Below are 15,411 nucleotides of genomic sequence, written 5' to 3' on the forward strand. Positions count from 1 at the left end.
TTGACTTAGGTCAAAGGCAGGGGACCCCCTGGACAAGACACCAGTCTATCACAGGTCTACATATAGAGACAAACAATTGCACTCACATTCACACCTACGGACAGTTTAGAGTCACCAGTTAACTTGCATGCAAACTCCATGCAGAGAGATCCTGGGAAGGCTAGGACATGAACCGGGGATCTTCTAGCTGCAAGGTGAAAGTGCTAATCACCAAGCCACTGAGGCTGGAACAATAATGTGTGAGGGTATATATGTATATTTTTTGTATAGTTATTTTATGATTCTCTTTTTTTTATTCCTAGGCATCACCATCCATCCATCATACACCGCTTTATCCTCACTAGGGTCGCGGGGGGTGCTGGAGCCTATCCCAGCTGACTCGGGTGAAGGCAGGGGACACCAGGTCGCCAGTCTATCACAGGGCTACATATACAGACAGACAGTCACACTCACATTCACACCTACGGACAATTTAGAGTAACCAATTAACCTCAGCATATTTTTGGACTGTGGGAGGAAGCCGGAGTGCCCGGAGAAAACCCACGCATGCACAGGGAGAACATGCAAACTCCATGCAGAAAGATCCCAGGCCCATCCCGGGATTTGAACCGGGGATCTTCTTGCTGCAAGGTGAAAGTGCTAACCACTGTGCAGCCCTAGGCATCACCAGTGAAACCAAATTCCTTGTATGTTTTGTACGTAATGGGCCATTAAAGCTGATTCTGGTGATAAGTTGAATGAATAAACAGCTGAGAGTTCACTTAACGCAATAAAATAGGTTCATGAGACAGAAAATTAGCTCACTATATAAGCAGACTTCCTATTATGCATTAATATATATTCAAAACTCAGTTTGTGAAAACAGACATCATGGAAACTTGCTGTGTTTTAGCACATGTTAAATTCTCTTCTACTTCTTTTCCTTTCGGCTTTTCCCTTCAGGGGTCGCCACAGCGAATCAATTGCCTCCATCTAACCCTGTCCTCTGCATCCTCCTCTCCCACACCAACCGCCTTCGTGTCCTCCCTAACCACATCCATAAACCTCCTCTTTGGTCTTCCTCTAGGCCTCCTGCCTGGCAGTGGGAAACTCAGCATCCTTCTCCCAATATATTCACTCTCTCTCCTCTGGACATGTCCGAACCATCTCAGTCTGGCCTCTCTGACTTTATCTCCAAAGCCTCTAACATGTGCTGTCCCTCTGATGTCCTCATTCCTGATCCTATCCATCCTGGTCACTTCCAAAGAGAACCTCAGCATCTTCAGTTCTGCTACCTCCAGCTCTGCCTCCTGTCTTTTCCTCAGGGACACTGTCTCCAGACCAAACAACATGGCTGGTCTCACCAGTTTTGTAAACCTTTCCTTTCATTTTAGCTGAAACTCTTCTATCACACATCACACCTGACACTTTTCTCCAGCCGTTCCAGCCTGCCTGTACACGCTTCTTCACCTCTTTTCCACACTCTCCATTGCTCTGGTCTGTTGACCCTAAGTACTTAAAATCCTTCAATTAAGTTATGGCTCCTTTGCTTTAATAATGATCATAACAGTTTTAAGCATGACAGAAGTCAGTTTACAGTTCCTACACTCAGAATTAACCCCTTGATGCCAATTGTTGCAAATTCACGACATACTACTTTCCTCAAACTGCAGTCGAGCTAGCATATCCATTCCCCCAGTGCCGGTTTGTGCATATTCAGTACGTACCTAGGAACGTTTTGCAAGCACTGGATCCTCGTAGGACCGGTCAGAGTGGGACCTAAATTATTATATGTCTGTTCTAGGTGTAACAGACAAATTAACAATCTCCACTTGATTTAGCATCAGCTGGGAAGTAAAGACACAAATAATTTTTAAAAAATATAGAACTGTAAATAAATTCAGATGTCAAGGGGTTAAAATGCATTCTCTGAATGGTTAAAAGAAAAAACAATAAAAGCACTCAGCGAGCGCAGTACTCCGCCAAGGCTGCTCAGTTGTTGTTTGATTCCTGATGGATAAGTCCCAAAAAGTCGATAGTGGTGGATTTGTAGTAGGGTCACAATCATGTGATCATCAGCAGACAGCTGACGTAGTGTTCACTTGGTGCTGAAATTACAGTGACATCGTGTCACTGTCTCACAGTACAGAAATCTTTAACAAATCCGTCAATCCAGACTATAAGTTCCATCATTGTCAAACTCTGATTACTTGGTCCTTGTGTCATTTCTGACTTTCCCTGAAAATTTCATCCAAATTTGTAAATCCATTTTAGAGTAATGTTGCGCACAGACAGACAAACAGACAAATGTACACCGATTGTCAGATAACTCTACCACGTTCCTTGGTGGAGTAACAATTGCTTCAACAGCTGCAGCTATAATTTCTCAATATTAAATAAAGAGGAAACTCTATGAGCCTAAAAATAAATAAATAAATAAATAAAGCAAATCCATCTGTCGCTGTATGTTACAAGCTTATTCAACTTCATATCTCAAGTTGATTAAACTTGTTTTCCCCAGTTCAGTTAATTAAACCCAGACAGTTTCCAAACTTTCTAATAGAATGGTTATGAACAGATAAATCAGCTGAGGTGACAGTTTTAAGGCAGCACTGGAACTCGCATCTCTAATCTAAATGAACTTAAAATTATTTACGGTGTGGGAGCTGGAGCGGTTTCAAAGCTTCCATTCAGTGATAGTAGCTTGTAGTAGCAGCTGAACTCCTGAGGTGGGCGATCGCTGTGAGAATATACTGTATAGAAAATATGTACTTCTGTGTGTTTGTGTGTTTCCCAGTGATTGCTTCAACCCTTACAGAGAACACCATGGCACACCAGCTAATAACTGTTCTCTCACACCTCAGTGGACTCATGAGATTAAATAGTGGCAACACTGAGATCAAGGCTGTAATTGCAAGCGGTGATCCTCAACCAGACGCTAGATGGCGCTATGGAGCCTGTTGGCTGCTGTCCTTGGTGCTGGAGTCATCCACAACCCCCATTTTTCAAGTAGTTTATTGGAAGCCAGAGGCCTCAAGTAAACTCAGAGTGAGGGTGAGAAGCTGGTTTGTTGTTATCAGTCTAAAATCCCTTCAATTATAATGAGCTGTCCGATAATTAAAATAGTGGATCACACCTAATCTCGTGCCCTCTCCCTCGCTTTAAGATAAACCAATTATTGACACACTGATTAGAAGTGAATTTGAATGTTTGTAATGAGATACAGGAATAATGCTGCACCATCCGTAAAACTTCCAGAGGCTGTACCAGACGCATTCGTTTTCTGGCTCACCTGACATTTTACGCACAGCAATAAGAGATGATCAGCTGACTTATAATGCATTATATGCAAATGAAGATTATTTATTTGGAGCAATGTTGTCATTCCTTGCAGAAAAACCATTGCAGGCTCTACCGTAAATGTGCACACCTATGTAGGCACAGATACTAAAGAGAGGGGGAGGAAGACAAAATGTTACAATCGCAGGGAGGGAATTTTTCGAGTTGAGCGAGGAGAGGGAGGGAAAGGGAGCGGGAGAGGGAGGGGGGGGCAGATAGAGGGGGAGAGAGAGAGAGAGAAACTCAAGTAATACCACCGAAGACCACGCGCTACAGAAGACGGACGAAGGCACGCGACATGTCTCAAGGATTCAGGTAAGTTTGGATGCAGAAGATAGGGGGGGAAAAGAAAATGTGGATGATCCAAACAGAATAACGCAAAAGATAGATTGGATAGATTGGAGGTGACAGTTAGAGCAGATGACTCATGTTATGCCTCAAATGATGTGCTTAGTTCATGTGGTATTCTAATTAGGCTATTTTTTTGTTACTATGGTTAATGTAAAACGATGGTTGAGTGGCACTTTCACGATACATTGTATGAAGAAATGTGCGCGTTTTAAGCGAGAAAAAAAAACCAGCCTCCTCTTCATGTGGAATCCAGATAAAAAGGGTGTCGATTGTGGAGGGCTTTTGGTTGTTATTGGGAATTAGATGAGTCAAATCGGGAAGAATTCAGTCTGTGAGGGGATGACGAGTCCAGGCAACAGTCCCAAAGACGTCCTTGTACGTGTTTGGAAAGCGCGCTGTCCGCGGTGCTGAAATCTGCCTGATTCCCTCACCTGGCAGCTGATATAAAATCTGGGATTTTTTTTTGTCATTTAACACCGCGATTGTGTGAGAAATCTTCAAGTGTGCGTGGCTTCACAAATTCACGCACGGTTAGTGACAGCAGCTACGCTCAGCCAGTCCTGCCCACGTGAGTGTGTGTGTCTGTGTGCCTTGCTCAAAGGCATCCCGATGGGTAGTTGATAAGGGAGGACGGTTGCCAGCTGCAGGAATGTGAAGCAGGGCGTTGATGGAAAGGAGCATGCGTGTTCAGTCATTATTCTTTCTACGTGAACATTTGGCACAGCTGGCCTCGCTTCTCCTCGCCCACATTTCACAGCCGTTTGTCTTGTTGTCTCCGCAGGTGTGTGTGGATACGTCCCAGGTGTCGTGCTCGCAGGTCATGGCTGGGATAGAGGTGGAAGCGCTGGCAGGGAGCAGATAATATGCCTGCGCATTTGGCACGGCACACGCGATGTGGCACACTATGGCACGCGTAAAGATGGGTCTCTTCGCTCTCCTGTGTCTCTCCGCATGCGTCCTCCGCGCCCCGGTGCTCTGCCACAGCAGCGGCATCTACGAGCGCTCGGCCGTCCCACGCGCCGTGTCCCGCTCCGTGGCGCGCATGGACGGAGACGTGATCATCGGCGCGCTTTTCTCCGTCCATCACCAGCCGTCCGCCGAGAAAGTGGCCGAGCGCAAGTGCGGGGACGTCCGCGAGCAGTACGGCATCCAGAGGGTGGAGGCCATGTTCCACACGCTGGACCGGATCAACGCAGACCCCAACCTGCTCCCCAACATCAGCCTCGGTTGCGAGATCCGGGACTCCTGCTGGCACTCGTCCGTCGCCCTGGAGCAGAGCATCGAGTTCATCCGGGACTCCCTCATCTCCATCCGAGATGACAAGGACGGGTCCAAGTGGTGCATTGACGGAACCCCGTCCAACCAGCCGCCGCCCTCCAAGAAACCCATCGCAGGAGTGATCGGACCCGGATCCAGCTCTGTGGCCATCCAGGTGCAGAACCTGCTGCAGCTCTTTAACATCCCGCAGATCGCCTACTCTGCCACCAGCATCGACCTGAGCGACAAGACTTTGTTCAAGTACTTCCTGAGGGTCGTTCCATCAGACACCCTGCAGGCCCGGGCCATGCTGGACATTGTCAAGAGGTACAACTGGACCTACGTGTCTGCAGTGCACACAGAAGGTGAGAAACCATAGCTGTTCCCCTCTTAGCTGTAAATAACATCACAGTAATGTACCAATGTGTTTGTAGAGAATATTGCAGAAACTTATTTATTCCTTGTAGTGTTTTTAATCAACCATGGCATGCAGACTTTTGAGTTTGACAGCAGTCTAGGATCACTATGCAGCTGTTCGATTCTGGGTGGGGGTTACTGAGCATTATTTATACTGGAGATCCTGGAAAATGGTCAAACACTATCTTAAAATGTATCTGATAAGCCTGGTTTTTGGGTCTGCATTTGCATAGAATTCACACTAACCCAACCACAGTTTTAGGTTGATCCTTAATTGCAACTTTGCAATGTTTGTAGTGATTCCTTTACCTTGTTTTGAACATCTTCCCATGCTTTGGAGCCAATTTGAGTGTATCTTCACTTATATTTTCATTTTTTTTGTCAGCCATTAACTGCAATTGAGCGTTGTGTTTGAATGAATTACAGTAAATCATCTCTTTTTCAATAACAAGCACTAAGGAAGAGGGTTGCATATTCAGTAAGCACTGGGTGGTCTAGTACTTTGATTTCTTGAAAAATGATCTTTTCTCCACCTTGTTATGTTTGCCTTTAATATGTGGATTTAAAGCTAAAGTTTCTTGGCTGTACGGTTAGTCATCATAGTAAGTTTTCAAAGTCGATATCTGTCCGAACACATCAGGGACTGTTTTAACATTAATAATGTAGGTGTTCATTTGGAAATGTTAAATTACTTCCACGGTTTAGTGAGGTGGACGAAGCTAAAAGGACATTACTGTTAATTAAAATGGATATCTTCTCAGAAACTTTAGTGTTTTCGGACCACAACGGGCTCACTTTCTTCTCGAGGAGGCAGAGACTGGAGGTAAAAGGAGAGAAACGGGGGACTAAGTAATTACTGCGACATGAATTATGTCCACGGCTTTTCATTAAAGTCTCGGCGAAACACAGTCAGTGATGTGCACCCAAATTATGACTGACAGGCTACATTACCCAGGATCCCCTTCCCTGAGCCGCAGACTCGTGGGGAGTGTCAAACATCTTTGGAAAGTCCTATTATAGTCAGGTATTGGAGATGGGATTTGACACAGGTTGCTATCAGTTAGATGAAGACAGGGAGTTGGGGATGTGTAGTACCTGGAGGCAGAACTAGGTGGCGTCAACTGTCTGATCTTGAACATATGCCTACACTAGCGTCCTCTGGGACTGAAGTCGTAATTTGAAAGTGATGACAGACCAGTCAGGGGAGGGCATTTGCAAGCAGCATCAGTTACTCAATAGGTTGCAGTGATAGAAGCAGGAAGCCTTTTAAAACTCCACATGTAGTTCTATCATTTTTTTGTATTCAAATATAAATCCTTACACTAAATAGCAAAACAAGAAACAGCTCAGAGCCACTCTGAATGTTTTTAAGACTTAACATCATTATTTGCCTGTTGCAGCCTTTCCTCTGACCTTTGAGGAGTCATATGTAAATTTGCTTGTTTGTTTCCCTCTATCTTTAGTTATCTCTGAAATTGTGATCATGACTGGCTTAAGCTCATGAGTTTTCACTCTCCGCCACCTTAGACAAGTTATAAATGCACCCTGTTGCCCGTAGCAACAGCTAGGGCTGCGAAAATTGCATAAATTACCTGTTCCGATTATCATCTGTCTGCTAGGAATGCTCGGAGTGGATTTTTTTTTTTCGGTGGTCATTGTCAAACGGGCTGTCAGCTAATGCACCACCACCCACCCGTCTCGCAGCCGAGATGGAAGAAGTAAAATAATTGGATATCATTATTTCCATTTACCAGTGGGAGAATGAAACGAGGCAATTGAAAATATCATCAAAGGACTATTGGAAAACCAACACATGGGCCCATTGTGCGCCACAGTAAATGCATTACAGCGATGCCTATTTTAGCTGCTGTCTTCCTTGCTCTAAACAGCCAGGTCCTCAAGAACATGGCCTTTTATCGAGCACGACAAATGTTTTCAGATTTATTTTCTTTATATATATCTACACATTGAAACACAAACACATGTTCAAGTTTATTTTTTATTTTTTATTTAACCTTCATTTAACCAGGTAAAAGACCCATTGAGAACGAGACCTCTTTCACAAGGGTGACCTTGCCAAGAGAGGCAGCAGCAAACGTCAAAGTAAACAAAACAGACAGATAACAATAACAACAAACATTAAAATATTAAATACAAGTAATTAGATACATAAAATACAGGAGTCATATTTACAATAACAATTTAAGAACACAGGCAATGTTCAAAGGATTTACGTTGTCGATACCTTAAGATAGAGCGGAAAGCCTCCAATGAAACAAATTTTGACCACTTCAATTTAGATTGAAGGGCATTCCAAGCAGAGGGAGCAGAGTAACTGAAAGCTTTATTATCCATTTCAGTTCAAACACGATGAACAGAGAGATGTAAAATGTCATAAGATCTTAGGGCATAACAGCTTCTAGTTCTCTGAAGAAGAGTGCATAAATAAGTGGGACCCACACCAAGAAGTGCTTTGTACACCAGAGTCATCCAGTGTGTATATCGTCTTACATTCAAGGAAGGCATGCCAGCTTTAGCGTACAATTCACAGTGGTGGGTGAGACGGCTACAGCCAGTGACAAACCTCAGAGCACAGTGGTAGACTGGAGTAAAGGACTGTAGGCAGCTGGTTGAAGCACACATATACACAACATCACCATAATCAAGTATCGGCAGAAAAGTAGCTGACATCAGAAGCTTCCGAGCTCTGAGGGAAAAACAAGACTTGTTTCTATATTAGTAACCGAGCTTCACCTTTAATTTAGAGATCAAGTTTTTGATATGGACTTTAAAGGAAATGTCCTCATCAATAGTTAATCCCAGGTACTTGTAGCTGGTGACCAACTCTAAAATTTTACCATGGGCAGTTCTAATTGAAGGGATACCCTCAGAGCGAACAGAAAAATTAAAAAAAAAAAAAAGCATAAGTTTGGATTTTTCTGCACTTAAAACCATTTTCAATTTCTACAGACGAATCTGCACGGCATCAAAGGCAGACTGCAAGAATTCAAATGCCTGTGCAATCGAATGTGAACAGCAGTAAATTACAGAATCATCCGCATAAAAATGATAAGAGACATTTGGCAAGTTTGCACACAGATCATTAATGTAGACTGTAAACAGAATGGGTCCTAAGACTGAGCCTTGAGGTACACCTTTTGTGACCTCAAGAAAGGTAGAACTAACTCCAGCCATTTGAACACACTGTGTCCTACTTGCCAAATAACCATCAAACCAAGACGCAGCTTGTTTGGAGATGTCAATCTTGAGGAGAATTTCTAGCAGAAGACTGTGATCCACAGTATTAAATGCCTTAGATAGGTCAATGAACAGAGCAGCACAAAACCTTTTTGAGTCCAATGACTCAAACACATCATTTAAAACTTTAAGAGCAGCAGTTGTAGTGCTGTGCTGCTTCCTAAAACCTGACTGAAGGGGGTCTAAAATGTTGTTGAATTCTAAAAATTCCTTCAGTTGATCACAAACCAATTTTTCAAATACTTTGGTGAGAATACATAATTTGGAAATAGGCCTGTAATTATTCCCAACTGAGGGATCACCTCCTTTTAGCAGTGAGAGGACAAAAGCGGATTTTCCAAACTTTAGGAAGTTTGTTGATCGGAGTGACCAGATTGTCTGTGTAATCCAGCTCCAGCGAAAGCATTGGGCTTCATCAACAATCCAGGCACATTGCTTAAAATGCTGGCGTCTATGTGGAAACAGAAGATTTAGATTTGGATTCTTGATTGGGATGCCGTGTGGTGAAAACAGGGAGAGCTATCTTCACCCCTCGTGGCTTTGATTGCAGTCAGTAGCCGGCAAAATCTCCAACACTCATTATCAGTGGATCAGAGCCTCGGTTTCATTCGGGGGCTTGATGCAGCAAACAGCCGCTGGGGGGGATGTGCTTTAAGCATAACATTGATTGTCCATCAGTGGAATAATTAGAGATGTACGGTTGAAAGCAATTACTCGTGCCATTTAATAATGTCAATGTGGTTTTTTACGAGTAACAAGCCATGTATTGGCAAATATTGACTGTGTTTTAATCAGATTATAACGCCCTATGTTGTCCATATACACAAACGTTAATTAAAAGACAACTTAAATATGTAGTATCTGTTTTTTTTTCCATCATCTATAGGAAACTATGGAGAGAGCGGCATGGAGGCCTTCAAAGAGCTGGCCTCTCAAGAAGGCCTATGCATTGCCCACTCGGACAAGATCTACAGTAACGCGGGGGAGAAACACTTTGATCGACTTTTGAGGAAATTACGGGAACGTCTCCCCAAAGCTCGCGTGGTGGTGTGTTTCTGCGAAGGCATGACCGTCCGAGGTCTCCTGATGGCCATGAGGCGACTGGGCGTGTTCGGAGAGTTCCTCCTCATTGGCAGGTATGGATGTTTGCTTTTTTCAAAACCTTTTAATTCAAAGTTCGAAGCATCTCTCTTTCTCCCTCTTTCTTTCTGTCTTTTTTTCTTTCTCTCTGGAAGCCAGCGAGATGCTGTGTTGTCTTCCTGATGTGCACGTCGCCAAGACAACCGAGAAGAATTAGACCGCATTCCGGTAGCGCTGAATAGAAATGTTCTCCAGCAATGAATAATTGGTATTACTGTCACAAATGCAGAAGTAGAGAAGCAAACAATGCCTCAAGTTCATTCTCTCCCCGCGTGCGCCATGCCTTAATTGTTTTTTGAAGGCAGTCATCTCGCATTTAGCCTTCAAATACAAGCACACATAAAGAAGATCATACTGAATCCTAAACATGTCGCCTTTTGTGCTTAAACCTCCATCTCCACATTTCTTTCTCTGTCTGTTAGTCAGTACTGAGTGACTGTGACTGACTGCAGCCATAATCTTAGTCATTAGAAAAGGCCAAGTAGAGCCGTCTCGCACACTTATACAGTGTCATATTGCACCATGAAAATCGTCCTCGAGGAACATTCACAGTTGTCAATAAAAGTCACAGCATACTCGATGCCACTTTTCAGTTCATTCATGTGATATCTTTTTCCTAACGTCGTTGCGGAGAGGGGGATGAGGGTTTTTTTGTGTTTCATTTTGGCACCTGTCTGTTCCGGGCCAGTTGTCAGCTGTATGTTCCCTGAGAAGGACATTAATGAGACAGCTAAGGATGACTAAAGCTTGTAGCCTAATCAGGCAGTGTTCGCTGGAGACATGCAGAACACTGAGAGAGGGCGACTGGCAGTAGCTTCCATCATTATTGTGCGTTTGGCCTGCAGTCCGTTCACATTTCACAGATTAGGACCTGTGTTTTTCTGCAAAGAAGGGATGTGAGAATCTGTGAAAAGCCGGTAGAGTAAAATCATGGCAGTAATGGTAGGAAACTTGATTTATAATGCACCTTTCTTGAACGAAAATGTAAAAATACGACCAAATTAGGCGTATTAAATGTGAATACCACCAAGGGATGAGGGCACAGAGTGAGTAAAATGAGCACGATGAATGAGTTAAAGTAAATAAAAACATACATCAGACAGCTAAAGAAGCTTTCGCGAAAGAAGGTTTACGAAGAGGTTTAAAGGAAGCCTTAGAGATTTCGTGACCTGGGAGTGTTGGAGCTCTGATAGCAGAATCCTGATTAATCACACACTGTGACCTGGGAATAACCAGTGAGGCTGTATCTGCAGATCTCAGCAATCGATGTTTTTTTTTTTATCACATCAATGAATCAGAGATTTATTCAGGAACAAGGCTGCTTAAGGCCTTGAAAGTGAGCAATAGTATTTTGAATGCATGTGGGATGTCATTTTGTCATTTAAACTCATGAGCTTTTTAGTGAAATCTATGTTCAAGAATTCTTGGTAATGCATAATGTGAAAACAATGAGAAAAATGCTCCAGACAGTAAATTCATCTTCAGATTATCATAAGGTGTAAAAGACTGTTTTACATTTCAGTGCCTCTTAAGAACACATGTTAAAAAAAAAAACACTGATGCAGTGCATGTGTCTCATAGATTTTCCCCATTGTGTTTGTCATCAGAAAGACTCATTTGCTATTTAATTCTCTCTTTTGACTTTCTAATTGTAGCATTGAAGATGTTTCTGGCGTACGTCTGTACTGCAGCTGAAATACACATATCTTGACCTTTAAGCTTCAGTGTACCGCCGGCGGTACACCTACTAATTTGCATAGGAATTTCAGGAATGTCCGACGGGTGCAAACGCGATTATACAAACACTATACACCGATGGAAAGCTTAGATTCTCATGAATCCGCCGGTATAAACCTCTTTCAGATGCGATTACCACAGCGGGTGAGAAAAACACATTTGTCCGACAAAAACAAATATTCATCCATCCGTTCTCTATACACGGCTTCAAAGCACACAGCGCGACTCACATTTCCGGGTTTATTATTACACACAAAAAAAAAGATTCCACAAAAAACGGCCATAATCCAACCTTTTACATCAGATGACACAAGCCAGTAAACTATTTTGTCCAAAACATGTCCTGAAGTCGGTATAAAATCCCCGAATCGGTCGTTTTCAAGGAAATGCACCTCCCGATGCGCGTCCACTATTCCCCGTATTTTTCGTAATTTTTTTTATTTAAAAATAGAATATTAGCGATTTTTTGTACTGAAAACGGCTGGAATTGACTGAAGCTTAAAGGGTTAAATGCAAAGGCATAAAATTCGTATTTCTTTCGAAGAAATGGCAACAGATCCCATGGCCATGCAGTGATTCTACTCCCAAGTATTGTTTGCATCGTCGAAGCTTATTCCTCCTTACCCTCCTGTCGTTCAATCGTTACTTGAATAACCTTTGCCAAAAATGGTGCAATGAACCTAGCGACCAACTCTGAAAGATTTCCATAAGTTATGTTTCTTTTATTTTGAAAATGGGACAGTTTGTGTTGATGTACATTTCCACGTAAATACGAGAGATTGCAGCCGTGTGGCCTGTTTCCATCTCAAGTCCCATTGGCAAATCATAAATCAAGAAATTACAAATAAGATAACAAGATAAGATTTCTCTTAATCATTGTTGCACATATCTCTGTCTGCAATACACACAATTAATCTACACATGTCCCTTTTAACACTATTGCACATATCCCATTATCACAATCACTCATGATCCTCATATAGACACTGTGTGGCTTCAGAACCATGTGCAAGGCAGGGAAGTTGGAAATTGGTAACAATACAGACAGGCATAATATTTGTTTTCATTTTTTTATGAGACTTTTTCAAAAAAGTAGTTTTTTCTGGCATTCTTGCCTGTGTTTAATATAAATGTGGGTAGACTGAACCAGAAAATGTGAGAGGAAGAGAATAAATACATGCAATGAACGTCTGATTAGCTAGAGATCAAGCCAATGCAGCTTCATGCTTTCAAACTTTAAGCTGCCTTTAAGATGTGAATTAGGACTCCTTGTTGCGTTACATAAAATCTCCCAATGAGTCAATCTAGTTTCTTACACGTACTTAACACGCACATCTAGAGCTGGTCTGATCAACGCCTCTTGTGTTGGCTGGCACTTCTTGTCATTGCCATTATCCTCTACGAAGCCTTTCCTATTTCCTGTAATATCTCCCAGGGGTAGAAATGAAGAGCTGTTAAGTGCTGCTCTTACCAGCAGCCTGTGTTTATGTTGAATGTGATATATTCAATGCATACATGCATATTTAGGTTCTAAGCAGGTGATGGCACTCTTTCTTTTGCTTTTAAATGATCTATTATAAGGACACTCTGGGATCGGCTATGTTCCTTCACATATCTCTACTTTTTTTTTCTCTTTCCTCCATAGGAGATGGGAAAGTGTCTTTTTTTAGCTTTTGTGGTAGTCTCTATGGGCGGAAGTAATGCTTCTGGGTCACAGGAAAAGAGAGAGAGAGAGAGAGAAGGAGTGTGTAAAAAAAATGACAGAGCAAGTCTGGGCCGAGACAGATGCCAAGCTTAGTGTGTGTGTGAATGAAGCTGGCAGACAGGTATTAGCTCATCAGGAGGGAGATTGTTTCCTTCATTTATGCTTTCACTTCTGAAACAGAATCGCTTCCATGAAGTGTGTTTGGGGATTTACATTTGTGCGCACGCAGAGCTACAGATGGCCGGAAGAATTTTGGAAACAAAATGTATTTAAACTGTTGCATGGAGGTTCAAATGTTGCAAAGAAGTCTCATGTTACCATGCGAGGCTGCCTGATTCTCACGTGATTCACAAGATAACAAGAGAACCTTCTCGCCGAGAGTTAAGCGATGTGCTTCTTTCAGTTTGTCAGAGGAACTACTGGCATCTGTAGGCGTGTTTTAGGTGCTATGATAAACTATGCTGAGTTTGTGGTTTGCTCATCCGTTATTTCTTAATTGGCAGTGATAGATGAATGGCTGGCCCAACAACCTGCCAAGAATTTTTTGAACATGCCTGCCCTTTTTTCCGACCAGTTTTTACAGTACGACTTCTCAGATGGTTCAGTTTAACGAACCATCTGGCACATCAGGTTCAGTCTCATGCACTTTTTGGGTGGTTTTTGCTGCTGTAATTTATGTATTTTTTGCATTAACAGTGCTTGTAAAAGCATGTCCCTCGTAGCTATGAACTCCTAGGAACTGTTTAATGCAGGGTTGTCAAAGTCATTTTAGTTCAGGGGCCACATTCACCCCAATTTGATCTCAAGTGGGCCGGACAAATAAAATCACAGCATAACAACCTATAAATAACAACAACTCCAAATTTTTCCTTTGTTTTGATGCAAAAAAGTACATTCTGACATATTTAAGGAACTATCTTTTTACAAAAAATTATGAACAAACTGAAATTTAAGAAAAATCAATTCAATTTCAACAACATTATGCCTCAATTTATCATTTACACATTACAACTTGCACATCACAGTTTGTCTACAAAGGCCCAACACATTTAGTCACAGATATCTGGAACTGAATGATATAGTATAGACAAAAATACCAAAAACTGGACAAAATGTAACAAAAATGAGACACAAACTGAGAAAAGCAAGAAATAAAATGACAAAAAATGAGAGAAATGACCTGAAACAAAACAAAAAAGAGACAAAAAATTCGACAGAGAACTTCATATGTGACCAAAAAATGGACAAATGACACAAACGAGACAAAAAATGACAAAAGCGTGAAACAAAAAAAGTTACACAAAACAATAATTAAAACACAAAATGACAAAAATGAGACAAAAAACACAAGCGAGACAAAAATGAGAAACAAAATGACACAGACGTGACACAAACAATAATAGACAAAAACATCAAAAACAAGACAAAATATTACAAAAATGAGACACAGAATTACAAAAGAACAATGAACTATATAGAATTTTACTTTCTGATCAAAACAACTTGTCATGGTCTAGAAGTTATTTTAAATTTATAGATTTACAAATTGCCGTTAATGTCTTCTCTGTAATTTTTACACTCCACAAAATCGTCCTGCTGGCTAGATTACACCTTCTGGCGGGCTGGTTTTGGCCCGCGGGCCACTTGTTTGACACCCCTGGTTTAATGTCTCACTGTTTTACAGCCTGTAAATGTACAGTTTCATTTCACTCTCATTGCTTTTACTGACTAATTGCAGTCAGAGAAGGCAGCTGTTTTCAGTGAAAAAGCTTCAAAACCCTCTTTACACTTCCTGCCTAGCATCAAACAGCTGACAGACAGAGTTAACAAGTAGCTGGTGAACATATAAGACAGAAACATGGCAAATGACTGCTAATGTTGCTCTGTGTTTGCTGGTTATGTAAATAAACAGTTAACAATCAATCAATCAAACCTTTATTTTCATTGCACACTTTCATATACAATGAAATATCATTTGAGCTGCCCTGCCAATATCATCTAAAATGGTATTAATAAGTCAGTGCTGTGGCTTTTAGTACTTTGCCAAGTGCAGCATTTACACAGGGGCCAATGATGTCAATAATATCGGTCTTTTAATGCAAACAAAACAAAACAAAACCACTCACTATGTGACACCACAGTTTCACTTCGGTGCTCTAGATTACAAGCATATCAGAAAAGGTAACTGAGGTAAATGTAATTGTTTCACAGCGTCCTGTATGAGTCAA

At 41.8% G+C, this 15,411-nt stretch overlaps 1 protein-coding gene across 2 annotated transcripts in view; it reads left to right on the top strand.

The window, feature by feature from the left end:
* Nucleotides 1-3,493: 3,493 nt before the first annotated feature.
* grm1a (glutamate receptor, metabotropic 1a) overlaps nt 3,494-15,411 on the top strand; it is a 48,501-nt gene continuing 36,583 nt past the window's right edge. For both annotated transcript variants that reach the window (XM_022212023.2, XM_022212031.2), the window contains exons 1-3: nt 3,494-3,633; nt 4,451-5,291; nt 9,488-9,737. In XM_022212023.2, the coding sequence (XP_022067715.1) occupies nt 4,562-5,291; nt 9,488-9,737 (980 nt within the window). In that variant the 5' untranslated portion in view covers nt 3,494-3,633; nt 4,451-4,561. The remainder of the gene's footprint in view (nt 3,634-4,450; nt 5,292-9,487; nt 9,738-15,411) is intronic.

This window comes from Acanthochromis polyacanthus, chromosome 16 (assembly GCF_021347895.1).
Source record: "Acanthochromis polyacanthus isolate Apoly-LR-REF ecotype Palm Island chromosome 16, KAUST_Apoly_ChrSc, whole genome shotgun sequence".
Taxonomy (NCBI): Eukaryota; Metazoa; Chordata; class Actinopteri; family Pomacentridae; genus Acanthochromis; species Acanthochromis polyacanthus.